At 52.2% G+C, this 15,199-nt stretch overlaps 1 protein-coding gene across 2 annotated transcripts in view; it reads right to left on the bottom strand.

Moving 5' to 3' along the window:
- BCL2L13 (BCL2 like 13) overlaps positions 1–15,199 on the bottom strand; it is a 37,671-nt gene that overhangs the window by 20,616 nt on the left and 1,856 nt on the right. The window contains exons 1-2 of one of the 2 annotated variants that reach the window (XM_083180892.1): positions 9,011–9,165; positions 1,380–1,526 (exon numbers count right to left, since the gene is read on the bottom strand). In XM_083180892.1, the coding sequence (XP_083037018.1) occupies positions 1,380–1,500 (121 nt within the window). In that variant the 5' untranslated portion in view covers positions 1,501–1,526; positions 9,011–9,165. Of the gene's footprint in view, positions 1–1,379; positions 1,527–9,010; positions 9,166–15,199 lie in introns of those variants that run through there. The other variant, XM_083180891.1, reaches the window with a different exon arrangement.

Below are 15,199 nucleotides of genomic sequence, written 5' to 3'. Positions count from 1 at the left end.
AGTCTATAGGAAGTATTTCAAGACAAAGGTACAAGGAATGTGTTGGGGTCCTCCTGTGGCAGGTCTCAATGCCGTAGGTAGTATTTGTAGTTGTTGAGGTACAAGGCATCGGTATCCAAGTGTCGGGGTGTATTCACATAATAACTAACGGGAAAGTATTATTATTGGTCCCATCACAATTTAGGAGATTTATCATATAGTAGGGTACTAGACCCAAGGCGTTAAGTTTTTTAGGGGTTATTTCTTGTTGAATATGTAGACTCCAACCATTTATACCATATGGAGTGAAACTTTTTCTCACTATTTCTGGACAGGTATACAAATTTTTCATGACTCACTGTTTCATTGACCAGGGAGGTCCAGGCTGATATACTCGGAGCTTCACCTCTCATCCACAATCTAGCTATAATCACTTTAGCTTTATTCTAACTCTATAATGTACAGAAAAGTTATTTCAATATTCTACCAAAAAGAAGTTCAATCTATTACTATAAATAAAAGTATCTAAATGAATTGGGCAGGACAGGACCGATCTCCGGAGGACATCCACCACCTGGTAGCACAGGTGTACCCACCACGGCAGGAGAACCACCCAGACACGAGTGCCCAGCGGCTGCCCCTACCCCCGGGATCTCCACGGATGAGTAACAGCAGATAATAGGGTTTATCTCTGCAGGTAACTGGCGTCAGCAGTTTGTAGCTGTTCGGATGCCTGAGAGTCGGCGATCTGTGAGAACAGGGGGAGGACTCTGTGTCGGCAGCCTGGTAGGAGATCACCAGTCAGCCGCGAGATCCTGATTTCACCTGACAGCCTGTCAGACGGAATCAGAGGCCAAGCGGAAAGCACGAGAAAAGCAGCAGCCGCTGCCGCGCTCGGCACAAAGGAACTCGCTAGTCACAGGCCGGGAGAGGAGGGAGGAATACACCGGGCGCTGATGGTACAGGATAGACACTGTCTGGGGTGCAAGAGACTGTTATGGTGTCATGTCGGCCGCCTGGGACCACCACAGTGACGGCAGATGTCTATGCTGCACTGCAGGGGGGCAGATGTAACATGCGCAGAGAGGGGCGTCTACAAACTGAAATCTAATTACAGAGTAAGAATAAATGTGTGGGCTACATGCAGAAGCAGGCCGTATTTACTCTGTATATACATGTATTTTGCACAGCGACATTCGTGTGGTTCTTCAGTGGCCGCAGAACAGTAATGGCTAACCTTGACACTGCAGCTGTTGTTGAACTACACATCCCAGCATGCCCTGCTACAGTTATACTATTTGGCCATACTAAAACCTATGCAGGGCATGCTGGGATGTGTAGTTCAGCAACAGCTGGAGTGACAAGGTTAGCCACCACTGCCGTAGAACCACAAGTCTCACCTGGCTCGGTGGCGGAGAGCTCTCCCCCGGTGCTCTCCTGCGGCAGGTTTCCCAGGAAGCTGAGCACGACATACTTTGTTTCATAGTGGAACCCAACAGGCACAAAGGATGCTGACGCCATGAGACGCTGAGGGGAGAACGGAGGTCCTGGGGAGAAAACAGGTTCATCGTTACTTTCCATTACATGAAAGGGGACCAGGCATGTGGCTCCGATGTCAAGTGACATACCGCTGTATAGCGCACACACACACACCGACGTCACGTGCCACCTCTGTATAACACACAGACATCACGTGACACCTCTGTATAACACACTACACCTCTGTATAACACATGGACATCACATGACACCTCTGTATAACACACTGACATCACGTGACACCTCTGTATAACACACATGGAATCTCTCTGTATAACACACATACATTGAAGGGGACCGGGCATGTGCCACCGATGTCACGTGACATACAGCTGTATAGCGCACACACACACTGACGTCACGTGACACCTCTCTGTATAGCACACATGGCTGTCACGTGACACCTCTGTATAACACACATGGAATCTCTCTGTATAACACACATACATTGAAGGGGACCGGGCATGTGCCACCGATGTCACGTGACATACAGCTGTATAGCGCGCGCACACACACACGGCTGTCACGTGACACCTCTCTGTATAACACACACATGGCTGTCACGTGACACCTCTCTGTATAACACACACATGGCTGTCACGTGACTCCTCTCTGTATAACACACACATGGCTGTCACGTGACTCCTCTCTGTATAACACACATGGCTGTCACGTGACACCTCTCTGTATAACACACACATGGCTGTCACGTGACACCTCTCTGTATAACACACACATGGCTGTCACGTGACACCTCTCTGTATAACACACACATGGCTGTCACGTGACACCTCTCTGTATAACACACACGGCTGTCACATGACACCTCTCTGTATAACACACATGGCTGTCACATGACACCTCTCTGTATAACAGAACTGAAGGATTAATGATTTTATTTGAAACGATGTTTGTCCTGAATCGTAGCCACTACCAGAAAGTCTTCACTGACACAAGAGATTTACACATCGTCCACCGGCCTAAGCACAAGTGGATGGGAGCACATGACACCAGCCCAGACCCTGTCAGAAGCAGAAGGGAGATCTCCGAGACGTTGCACCCCCCATCCTCTGCCAACAACCCCACCAAGGACACGACCTTCATTCACTGCTGCAGCTCAGCCTGGGAGCAATTACAGCCGGAATATTTATAGGCACACCAAACCCCTGGCACACCTTGTGCAGGTGAGACAGCTCCATGCACAGACACCAAACCCCGGCACACCTTGTGCAGGTGATACAGCTCCGTACACAGACACCAAACCCCCAGCGCACCTTGTGCAGGTGATACATCTCCGTACACAGACACCAAACCCCCAGCACACCTTGTGCAGGTGATACAGCTCCGTACACAGACACCAAACCCCAGGCACACCTTGTACAGGTGAGACAGCACCGTACACAGACACCAAACCCCCAGCGCACCTTGTGCAGGTGAGACAGCTCCGTACACAGACACCGAACCCCCAGCGCACCTTGTGCAGGTGAGACAGCTCCGTGCACAGACACCAAACCCCCGGCACACCTTGTACAGGTGAGACAGCTCCATGCACAGACACCAAACCCCCGGCACACCTTGTACAGGTGAGACAGTTCTGTGCAGACACCAAAACCCCAGCGCACCTTGTGCAGGTGAGACAGCTCCGTACACAGACACCAAACCCCCCGGCGCACCTAGTGTAGGTGAGACAGCTCCGTGCACAGACACCAAACCCCCAGCACACCTTGTGCAGGTGAGACAGCTCCGTACACAGACACCAAACCCCCGGCACACCTTGTGCAGGCGAGACAGCTCCGTGCACAGACACCAAACCCCCAGCGCACATTGTGCAGGTGAGACAGCTCCGTGCACAGACACCAAACCCCCAGCACACCTTGTTCAAGTGAGACAGCTCCGTACACAGACACCGAACCCCCAGCGCACCTTGTGCAGGTGAGACAGCTCTGTACACAGACACCAAACCCCTAGCGCACCTTGTACAGGTGAGACAGTTCTGTGCAGACACCAAAACCCCAGCGCACCTTGTGCAGGTGAGACAGCTCCGTACAGACACCAAACCCCCGGCACACCTTGTGCAGGTGAGACAGCTCCGTACACAGACACCAAACCCGCAGCACACCTTGTGCAGGTGAGACAGTTCCGTGCAGACCATAACCCCCAGCGCACCTTGTGCAAGTGAGGCAGCTCAGTGCACAGACACCAAACCCCCAGCGCACCTAGTGTAGGTGAGACACCAAACCCCCAGCACACCTTGTGCAAATGAGACAGTTCCATGCACAGACACCAAACCCCCAGCACACCTTGCGCAGATAAGGCAGCTCTGCGCACAGACACCAAACCCCGGGCACACCATGTGCAGGTGAGGCAGTTCCGTGCACAGACACCAAACCCCCAGCGCACCTTGTACAGGTGAGGCAGTTCCGTGCACAGACACCAAACCCCCAGCGCACCTTGTACAGGTGAGGCAGTTCCGTGCACAGACACCAAATCCCCAGCGCACCTTGTACAGGTGAGGCAGTTCCGTACACAGACACCAAACCCCAAGCACACCTTGTGCAGGTGAGAGAGTTCCGTGCACAGACCATAACCCCCAGCGCACCTTGTGCAGGTGAGACAGTTCCGTGCACAGACCCAAACCCCCAGCGCACCTTGCGCAGGTAAGGCAGCTCCGTGCACAGACACCAAACCCCTAGCACACCTTGCGCAGGTAAGGCAGCTCTGCGCACAGACACCAAACCCCGAGCACACCTTGTGCAGGTGAGGCAGCTCTGCGCACAGACACCAAACCCCCAGCGCACCTTGTGCAGGTGAGACAGTTCCGTGCACAGACACCAAACCCCTAGCGCACCTTGTGCAGGTGAGAGAGTTCCATGCACAGACACCAAACCCCCAGCTCACCTTGTGCAGGTGAGACAGCTCCGTGCACAGACACCAAACCCCCAGCGCACCTTGTGCAGGTGAGACAGCTCCGTGCACAGACACCAAACCCCTAGCGCACCTTGTGCAGGTGAGGCAGCTGTGTGCACAGACACCAAACCCCTAGCGCACCTTGTGCAGGTGAGGCAGCTGTGTGCACAGACACCAAACCCCTAGCGCACCTTGTGCAGGTGAGGCAGCTCCGTACACAGACACCAAACCCCCAGCGCACCTTGTGCAGGTGAGGCAGCTGTGTGCACAGACACCAAACCCCTAGCGCACCTTGTGCAGGTGAGGCAGCTCCGTGCACAGACACCAAACCCCCGGCACACCTTGCGCAGGTGAGGCAGCTGTGTGCACAGACACCAAACCCCCAGCGCACCTTGTGCAGGTGAGGCAGCTGTGTGCACAGACACCAAACCCCTAGCGCACCTTGTGCAGGTGAGGCAGCTGTGTGTACAGACACCAAACCCCCAGCGCACCTTGTACAGGTGAGGCAGCTGTGTGCACAGACACAAGCACATGTTCCCAGCACACTTTTTGCACAAACGCCACAGTGAAATGCCTGTTATTGTCCGCGAGGTAACAGTGTTCATTCTATCACCCGCTAACTTTGAAAACCCATGCAGTTCCTGTTCACTGCCTGGGGTGTCACTGTCTGCTGTGGTGTTTCTAGCACAGGTCTGGTTTGCATATCAGTGATGATATACAGACCACACTGTGCTAGAAGCACTACAGCAGACAGCAACACCCCAGGCAGGGAAGAGGAACTGCATGGGTTTTCAAACATGGCGGGTGCTAGAATGAACACTAGGTAACACATAAAAGCAGCCACAGTAACCTAAACGCATGATATAGTCCGTCATGCCACCAGTTCTGGTGCATTTCATGGTAAAAAGGAAAAGTTATTGATGTTTGCAAATTGTAATCACTGCCATGTAACCAGCAATCCTACATTCCCGAGCGCTTCCCGTCTATTCCTGTACAACCTGCAGCAGGAAGATCTCCGCTGCCTGCAATGTGTCTGTAATTGGCCAGAATCAATAGATTTTATTATGGGATGTCTGTGTATAGTAGTGGGCAGGGCACATGGGGCTCAGGAGATATGCTGAGTAACGCAATAACATATTACGGTCTCTTACACGCCTTCCCTGGGAAATGGGGGTTATTCCTGTATGTTTCGTGCATTAACCCCTCTGTGGCCGGCTGGGAGAGTGCATGTAGGGACACTGATATAGGAGAGGATTGTTATGGTGGGTGCTGCTCCCAGCGCAGTATATGGCAGTCGGGGTCATCGCCCCCAGCGCGGTATATGGCAGTCGGGACCACCACTCCCAGCGCATTATATGGCAGCCCGACCAAGCGTAAAATGCTTTCAATCTAACTGGACACAGTTGAGCTTCTGTCTGCAGAGCACAGAGCAGTGGGATTAGATTATACCAACAAGGCCCCATATAACAGGAGTTATGTGCACTGGGTCAGATTATTATATGTATCAGGGCGTTTTACCATACACACCCCGGAGACAGCTGCAGAAAATATAGTTGTGCCAAATATTAACATTCTGCAATTATATCTTATATAACAGGACAGGAGGTTCCCAGCGACACCTCAGTGGGGTCCAGTGATGGTGACATAGGGGGACAGACACTAAGGCAGCACAGAGGGGACAGACACCTCAGTGGGGGTCCAGTCATGGCATCTGTGACTTAGGGGGGACAGACACCTCAGTGGGGTCCAGTCATGGCATCTGTGACTTAGGGGGGACAGACACCTCAGTGGGGTCCAGTGATGGTGACATAGGGGGACAAATACTAAGAGGTGGGAATACAGTGTACATCAGACAGCACAGAGGGGAACAGACACCTCAGTGGTATGCCAGTGATGGTGACATAGGGGGACAGACACCTCAGCAAGGGGGCCGGCATGTTGTTGGTGACTTTGGGGGACACGCACTAACAGCTTGGGCTGATCATTGCATCAGTCGGGCATAATGGAAGAATTTTTGTGCCCAGGTACACACTATGCAATTATCGGCACAATCTACCAATAATCAGTGGATCGGGCAGATAACTGCCATCTTTCCCAGGTCCTCAGTCTGGGGTCTTCCGAGACCCTGCACTCTATTCCATCTCCCGCATTCCATCCCTCTGCACCTACTGACCTCTCAGACTAGAAGAGACAGACATCATCCAAGTGCTTATATCTTTCCATGACTCTGACATGGCTGCTGAATGTCCACCATGCCAGTCTTTACCCCAAACCTGCAGACCACCACATTTTCCTCTTCCACCTCTACACTGGCTCCCTGCTCCCTCCCTATATGCCCAGGTATAGCTTACTCTGCCAGTGACCGCTGCTGCTCTACCACCTCTCATATCAGGGGCACACTACTTCATATGTCCAGTTACTGTATGTTCCGTGCTCAGTGCTGTGGGCACATTGCGGCCCCATATATATAACCCACAGTAATTAGGAGACACACACAGGGTGCAGTAACGGATCGGGCAGAAGTGTCCGTGGCCAGTTGACAACGTGTATAAGAGTAACAGATGGTCTGCTGTGATTATCAGTCACACACCCTGCGGTATCTAGTACAAGCTGCGGCAGCGAATAGGAGCAGCTGAAATAAAGACAAATAAATGTAGAATTCAACAATTTCACCTAAAAGGGAAAAAAAAGAAAAAGGATACTGAGCATGTGTTGCGAAACTACACCTCCCAGCATGCCCAGCCAAAGTTCTGCTATTAGGGAATCCTAAAACCATGGCAGGGGAATGCTGGGATATGTAGTTTCACAGCAACTGGAGAGCAACAGGTTGAGCAGTACTGGGGGTTGAAGGACACCACCAGATTGGGGGGTGACATATATATATAAAAGCACTGGGGGTGGAGGGCACTATTAGACCGGGGGGGGGGGGGGGGGGGGCACTATAAATCAGGCAACACTGGGGGGTGAAGGCCAGAGACAGGGGGGTAGAGTATATACCAGGGAGCATTGGCAGGTGCAGGGTATATAAGAGGTTGCACAGGAGGCTACATCATGCAGTACATGGGGTGGGGGTATGTAAGAAGGGGGGCACAGTGTTCACCATGCAATACTGGGGGTGGAGGGCACTATTAGACAGGAGGGGGGTACACTATAAATCAGGCAACACTGGGGGGTGGAGGACAGGGGGGTAGAGTATATACCAGGGAGCATTGGGGGGTGCAGGGTATATAAGAGGTTGCACAGGAGGCTACATCATGCAGTACATGGGGTCGGGGTATGTAAGAAGGGGGGCACAGTGTTCACCATGCAATACTGGGGGTGATATAAGAGAGGGGCACAGGGTACATCACGCAGTAATGGGGGACATACATGAGGGGGCACAGGGTACAGCACGCAGTAATGGGGGACATACATGAGGGGGCACAGGGTACATCATGTAGTACTGGGGTGGGGAGGTATAAGAGGGGGCGCACAGGATATAACATTCAGTACGTGTAGGTTGTATAAGAAGGGTGCACCATGCAGTACCGGGGGGGGGGGGGTAATATAACAGGGGTCACAGTGTGCACCATGCAGTACCGGGGGTGATAGAGAGGAGCACAGAATACATCGTGCAGTATATGGGGTAGGGGGTAAATAAGAGGGGTAACACAGGGTTCATCACACAGCACTGGGGGTATATAAGAGGGGGCACAGAGTACATCATGCAGTACTGGGGGGGGGGGGTAAATATGATTGGGGCACAGTGTACATCAAGCAGTATACGGGTGCCCAGGGGGATATACAAGAGGGGGCACGGGGTACATCATGCAGTACTGGGGGATATACAAGAGGGGGCACGGGGTACATCATGCAGTACTGGGGGATATACAAGAGGGGGCACAGGGTACGTCATGCAGTACTGGGGTATATATATGAGGGGGCACAGGGTACATCATGCGGTACTGAGGGATATACATGAGGGGGCACAGGGTACATCATGCAGTACTGGGGGATATACATGAGGGGGCACAGGGTACATCATGCAGTACTGAGGGATATACATGAGGGGGCACAGGGTACATCATGCAGTACTGGGGGATATACATGAGGGGGCACAGGGTACACCATGTACTGGGGGATATATAAGAGCGGGCACAGGGTACACCATGCAGTACTGAGGGATATATAAGAGGGGGCACAGGGTACATCATGTAGTACTGGGGGATATACAAAATAGGGCACAGGGTACATCATGTAGTACTGGGGTGGGGAGGTATAAGAGGGGGCGCACAGGATATAACATTCAGTACATGGGGGTTATATAAGAAGGGTGCACCATGCAGTAATGGGGGATATACATGAGGGGGCACAGGGTACATCATGTAGTACTGGGGTGGTATAAGAGGGGGCGCACAGGGGATAACATTCAGTACATTGGGGTTATATAAGAAGGTTACACCATGCAGTACTGGGGGGGGGGGGGGGGGGTTATATAAGAGGGGTCACAGTGTGCACCATGCAGTACTGGGGGTGGGGGACACAGGGTACACAACACAGTACTGTGGGGGGTGTCAGGCACTAGCACCGGGGTGGCCCCGCTCACCTGAGGCCGCAGCTGGGGATCAGCAGTCCCTCCTCTCCCGGCTCACGCTCTACACAGGAGCCGCAGCCATGATGAGGGGGCGGGGCTCTCCGCGAGGACGTGCAGCACGTGACAGCAGGGCGTAGGGCAGAGCCGCCCACAAACTGCCGTCGCTGTGCTGTGTTGCGGCCAATCAGCGGCCCACGGAAGCTCCGGGGGCGGAGCTACGTGAGGGGGACGGGCGCTGTTGGGGCGGGGATTACCATCAGAAAGAGTCTTGGAACGCGGAGGTGCGCTCTCTGAACCCACATGGAGGGCGGTGGGCGGTGCCCATGTGATGTCATCACCATCTGGAGAAGGAGTTACTTATTAAAGGGACAGTGCGTCCTCTGCCTCCGAGTCACCTCTGGGTGTCAGTCAGTCACTCACTTACTGACAGCACCATGGGCCTTATTCTAGTTCACTCTTTCTGACAAATTCCTTCTTAGATGGACAAAACCATGTGCACTGCAGGGGGGGGGGGGCAGATGTAACATGTGCAGAGAGAATTCGATTTGGGTGAGTTATTTTGTTTCTGTGCAGGGTAAATACTGACGGCTTTATTTTTACACTGCAATATAGATCTCACTTTGAAGTAAAACCCCACCCAAATCTAATTCTCTCTGCACAAGTTACATCTGCCCCACCTGCAGTGCACATGGTTTTGTCCATCTAAGAAGGATTTTGTCAGAAAGAGTGAACTAGAATAAGGCCCCATGTACGGCTGTGTACGCGTGTGTGTGCGCATATGTGTGTCTACATATGTGTCTGTGTGTGCCGTTCTGAGATGGCGGTAGCCCATTGTAGCCTATGGGCTATAGCACTGCCAGCGGGGCAGTGCGGTCAACGAGGTCGGCCGGTGGTCAGCGCTAACCACGCATGCGCAGATCCCCGCGCACCTGGAGAAAGTATAACTGTATAAATGCATGGAGTGCACTTTATTTTCTATTGCCTTTGAACCTGATATAGCTCAGGTGGTGGACGATACCCATCTGTAGTCGATTTCTGAAGGTGAGCATTGTCACTTTCAAAGTTTGTAGGAACATGTAAAAGGATTTCCTCAGAGGTCATCATTCAGTTCCATCCGTACAAAATGATGGTTGTTCAGGACCTATATGAACACGATTGGGAGAAGTGAATGGCGTGTTGTGACGATAGCCTTCCAAATTCTCCTGCAAACGCTGTTCTGATCACGAGTGACGTGAATATTATATTATTACATTTTATTTCTAAAGCACTAGTGTTTTGCTCGACAATTATCTGAAATAATAAAAGAACAGATGTTTTAAGGTCCATACACACTGAGCGACTTTCCCCCTGCCTGCCACCGTCAGCGGGGGGGGGTGTCTTTACCAGCAGATGAACAGCTTTCCCCGCGATGATGCGGGAGCGCGCGTCACCGTCATCACCGGGGCATACACAGTGGGTGGCTTCCCCCTGCCCGGCGCCATCAGCGGGGAGAGGATGGCTTAACAAAGCGCAACTGGTAATACCAGCAGATTAGTGGCTTTCCCGGCGATGATGCGTGAGCGCGCGTCACCGGTCATCGCCAGGGCATACACACTGGGCGGCTTTCAGCTCAAAGTCGGCAAGCATGTATGGGCCTTAACATATATCAATAAACGCCTTGTAGAGAAATACTGCACAGTTCTTTCCAGTATCACAAGCACTTTGCACCGCAGCCAGCTATTAAGTAGATCTTAAGAATACTCCTGATTACTGGGACTGTCATGCAATGCATAAATCATATAACTATAGCAAAGGGTATGGATTGGTTGTTGGACCTAAAGATGGTTGACAGTCATGAGGTCGACACCACTAAGTCGACATGGACACAGGTTAAAGTTCACTCGCCATGCTTTAGGCATGGTGCTTTGCTACACTCGGCACACTATTTTATTCTCCCACCACACCCTAGTGCAGGGGTCTTCAACCCATGGCCCGCGGGCCACGAGTGGCCCGCGGAGCTGATCTCAGTGGCCCCCCTGCCCGCCAGCCCGCCATGCACAGGATTTTTTTTTTTGTTAAGTAAAAGAAAACGCTGCCGAGGGAGGCAGCGTAATGGAGTCCCCCCGGGTGCCACCTACCCGATTTCCATTGGCTGCAGGCAGGGCAGAGTGGATCCAGTGCGGCTGAGGGAGGAGGAGGTCATGAGCTGGGTACAGCTGGAGGGAGCAGGGGACCTGGCAATGCTGCAGGCATTACTGGGGGCATTGTGTGTGAGGGGCACTGCTGGGGCATTGTGTGTGAGGGGCACTTCTGGGGCATTGTGTGTGAGGGGCACTGCTGGGGCATTGTGTGTGAGGGGCACTTCTGGGGCATTGTGTGTGAGGGGCACTGCTGGGGCATTGTGTGTGAGGGGCACTGCTGGGGCATTGTGTGTGAGGGGCACTGCTGGGGCATTGTGTGTGAGGGGCATTGTGAGGGGCACTGCTGGGGCATTGGGTGTGAGGGACACTGCTGGGGCATTGTGTGTGAGGGGCACTGCTGGGGCATTGTGTGTGAGGGGCATTGTGAGGGGCACTGCTGGGGCATTGGGTGTGAGGGACACTGCTGGGGCATTGTGTGTGAGGGGCACTGCTGGGGCATTGTGTGTGAGGGGCACTGCTGGGGCATTGTGTGTGAGGGGCACTGCTGGGGCATTGTGTGTGAGGGGCATTGTGAGGGGCACTGCTGGGGCATTGGGTGTGAGGGACACTGCTGGGGCATTGTGTGTGAGGGGCACTGCTGGGGCATTGTGTGTGAGGGGCATTGTGAGGGGCACTGCTGGGGCATTGGGTGTGAGGGACACTGCTGGGGCATTGTGTGTGAGGGGCACTGCTGGGGCATTGTGTGTGAGGGGCACTGCTGGGGCATTGTGTGTGAGGGGCACTGCTGGGGCATTAGGTGAGGGGCACTGCTGGGGCATCATATGTATAAGCAGGAGTACTGCTGACATTATGGTCTGTGGCATAATGGGCATCAGTGTGGGGCATAATGTGCAATGGGCATAATTTTTGTGTGGATTAATGTGTAATGGGCATCACGGTGTGCGGCATAATGTGTAATGTGTATTATGGATAAACAGTGTAACAGTGTATATTGATTTAAGTAGCCTTTCATTGTTTGGGTTCGATCTGTGAGGCGTACTAGGTCACTGTGTGGGCCTTCATGTTTATATGTCACTGTGCAGCCTTCAGTCAACTTAAGCGTGTGAGGACAATGACCATTCCTGCGGTAACCAATGTCTGGTCATGCAGGTTGCAAAAGAGGTGTCAGGTAATTGTTTTCCTGCTAGTTCACACTCGTTATAATTAGGCCACACCCCTTTTTTGGGAGTGCGCCTACGGCGCGTGCAATTTATTCAATATCAAATTATATATGGGGGGGGGGGGGGCACAAATTTTACTGTTTGCACTGGAACCCAAATTGGCTGCTGATAACTATTTGGGTATGTGTGTGTGTGTGTGTGTGTGTGTGTGTGTGTGGGGGGGGGGTTATGTGCTGAGTATGGGAGGCTGTGCCAACTATCTATGAAGGACTGTGCTGACGTTATAGGGGAGCTGTGATTCTATGAGGCTGTCCGAAATACCGCAGTAGAGTATAGTGGCCCTCGGGCTTCACTGGATTTTTTTAGGTGGCCCACGCTGTCTTAAAGGTTGAAGACCCCTGCCCTAGTGGATGGTAGGGCATGAAATACCGCCTGTCGGCACATGTCGGCTCAAAGAACAGTGAAACACCCCATGATGATCTTTTGACTGTCGACCTAGTTCATGTCGACCTAATGCTTGTGTTGACCTAAGGACCTGTCGACCTTGTCCCATGTCGACCTAGACCCCTGTTGACCTTGCAGTATGTAGACCTAGTGGTGTCGACCTAATGACTGTCAACCATCTTTAGGTCGACCAACCGACCGTATCTCATAGCAAAATAGCAGATCTTTCACCTAGTCCAGGTTAGTTTCACATAGAGGAATGTTAGGTAACCAGCTTTCCAAATAATACAAGTATATGAACTTTGCGGAGCATAAACCCAAGTATCCTTCAGGACAAGACAGGATCAGACTGATTACTACAACCAACAGTAGAGTATCCAAGGAGACTTCCAATAAGTTCTGAAACATCCAATCAGAGCAACTCAAATAACCACGCAGGCTGCGCCAATTAGAAATCTCTTCGTAGACCAGCAAAACGAAACCGAGTCTGCACAGCTGACTGTTACCAGGAGTCTGATTGGAGCTTACAGAATGTCCTGGCTGCGATCTACTAAGGTGTGCGTGTCACAGATTCTCACACAATGGTCGCCCCCTAGTTATAAGGCAGTGTACACACGGGTGCGATTTTGTCTAATATCGCGGGCAATATGGTCGACCATATTGCCCGCGATGGGAGTGTGCACCGGCGATATATCGCCGGGTGCGCGCTCCCGTTTTCTCCCCCGTAGTGATCGCTGGTCGCAGGAACATGCTCCTACAACCAGCTGATTTCCACTGCCGGACTCCCACGGCAGTTTCGTTTTCATCAGCGACCATCTCTGGTCGCTGATGCAACAGGACACTGATCGATATATTGCTCATCGCTCAGCGATATATCGCTCAGCGATATATCCCCCCATGTGTACGGGGCTTAATACAGAAATGCTCACATCTCGGAAAGAGTTGTTCATCAGTCAAATTAATGAATATGTCCGCGCAGGGGTCTACTGTGTAACTACCTCACGTTGCCCAGGTTGAAGAATGGACATTAAACACATTCAGCCTTTGACATTGTCCTCGCCTATAGCACGATTCCACTGCACCTGAAGAGGGTCTCACTGTTTGCTAAGATGATTTTAGCCATGAAAAGGACCTTTAGCCATTTCTGTTGAGCATTTGCACTGTTGCAGATGGAACTATCGCCAGCCCCGCCATCGTCAGAGCCGGTACCCACCGCCACCCAAAACCCCCCCCCCCCACCCCTAACCCTGCCCTTCTCCCTGAAGCGGAGACGGGCAGAGACCCGCTGCCCAGCCGCCAAGACACTGGGATGTGCGTGAGGCGCGTGTACCAGTGTAATGAAGTCCCTCTCCGCCGGCGCTCGACAGAGGGGACGTTCTGGCGGGCGCCGGGCAACAATGAGAGGGACTCCATCTGTACCTCAACACTGAGGTATTACCAAAAATGCATCATATTCTCTGTTAACTCTGCAACTGAATCGCATCCTCCAGATCTCATTTTGTGGAGTACAATGTCCCTGCTTTGATACTCTTGGCCAACCATAGTGATTGCTGGCTTATTGGCCATTGGGGCATTGAATCGATGCGGAAGTTCACCAGCAGGTGTCCTGTCAGCATTGATGTTTACTAGGGGTACCACGTTTACTCCGGACAGTCCGGAAATAAGACCGGACTTTGGAGGGGTGGCGTTCCCGCACTATACATTGTCCAGGAATTGGCAGCTACTACACCACCCTTCTGGACTCCGGTCTTTATTACCGGACCGGAGTAATCCCGGATGGGTGGAGGTAACCCTAATGATCACTCTGCAGCTGGGTATACACTGAATGATGCGTTGTCCAGTCAGGTGGATCAGACTGGCATATCACCATCATCTCTCAGTGTGTACGCTCAATAAGCGCAATCCTTCAGTCACATACGATGATGTCATTTTTTTTGCTGCTCATAAAACCTGGTGATATCGCTAGCGACCGAATGTATGCTAAGCATGGACAAAGTTATTGCTCCGTCCTTCATTAACATCACGCCGTACACTTTGTGTACCAGCAATCCCTGGGAATATGTTCCAATATCGGAAGGAATCTATGTTCCGTCAGTGTGTACTGTACATCTGTGAGTCTTCCCCGGATGCAGGCGTTTTTGTACACAAAAAGTTAACTTTTGGGGGGGGATTTGGTTTTGCAGCCCAATCCAACATTTTTGTGTGAATCTGCCATTCAGCCGGCTGTGTGCAAGATGGTGAGCAATGCCATATTTGCACCATTCACCAGCAAATAATCCCTCCCATAGAGTATGTCCCTATGCTGCGGGCGTAGTAATCGGCTACTGTCTGGAAAATCTGTGTCGCACTTCAGAGGTGCCCTTAGGATTGTGCATATGGTATGGCGCTTTCCAGCAGCCGCTGGTACAGAAAGGGAGTCAGCAGCATAAGTGCTGGAAGGATATGCTGTCTCCCACAGTCTGCTGGTACATGTAGTG

Source organism: Crinia signifera, chromosome 4 (assembly GCF_055691185.1).
Source record: "Crinia signifera chromosome 4, ASM5569118v1, whole genome shotgun sequence".
Lineage (NCBI taxonomy): Eukaryota > Metazoa > Chordata > Amphibia > Anura > Myobatrachidae > Crinia > Crinia signifera.
The sequence above is the reverse complement of the archived record's forward strand: the minus strand, read 5'-3'. Positions and strand labels throughout refer to the sequence as shown.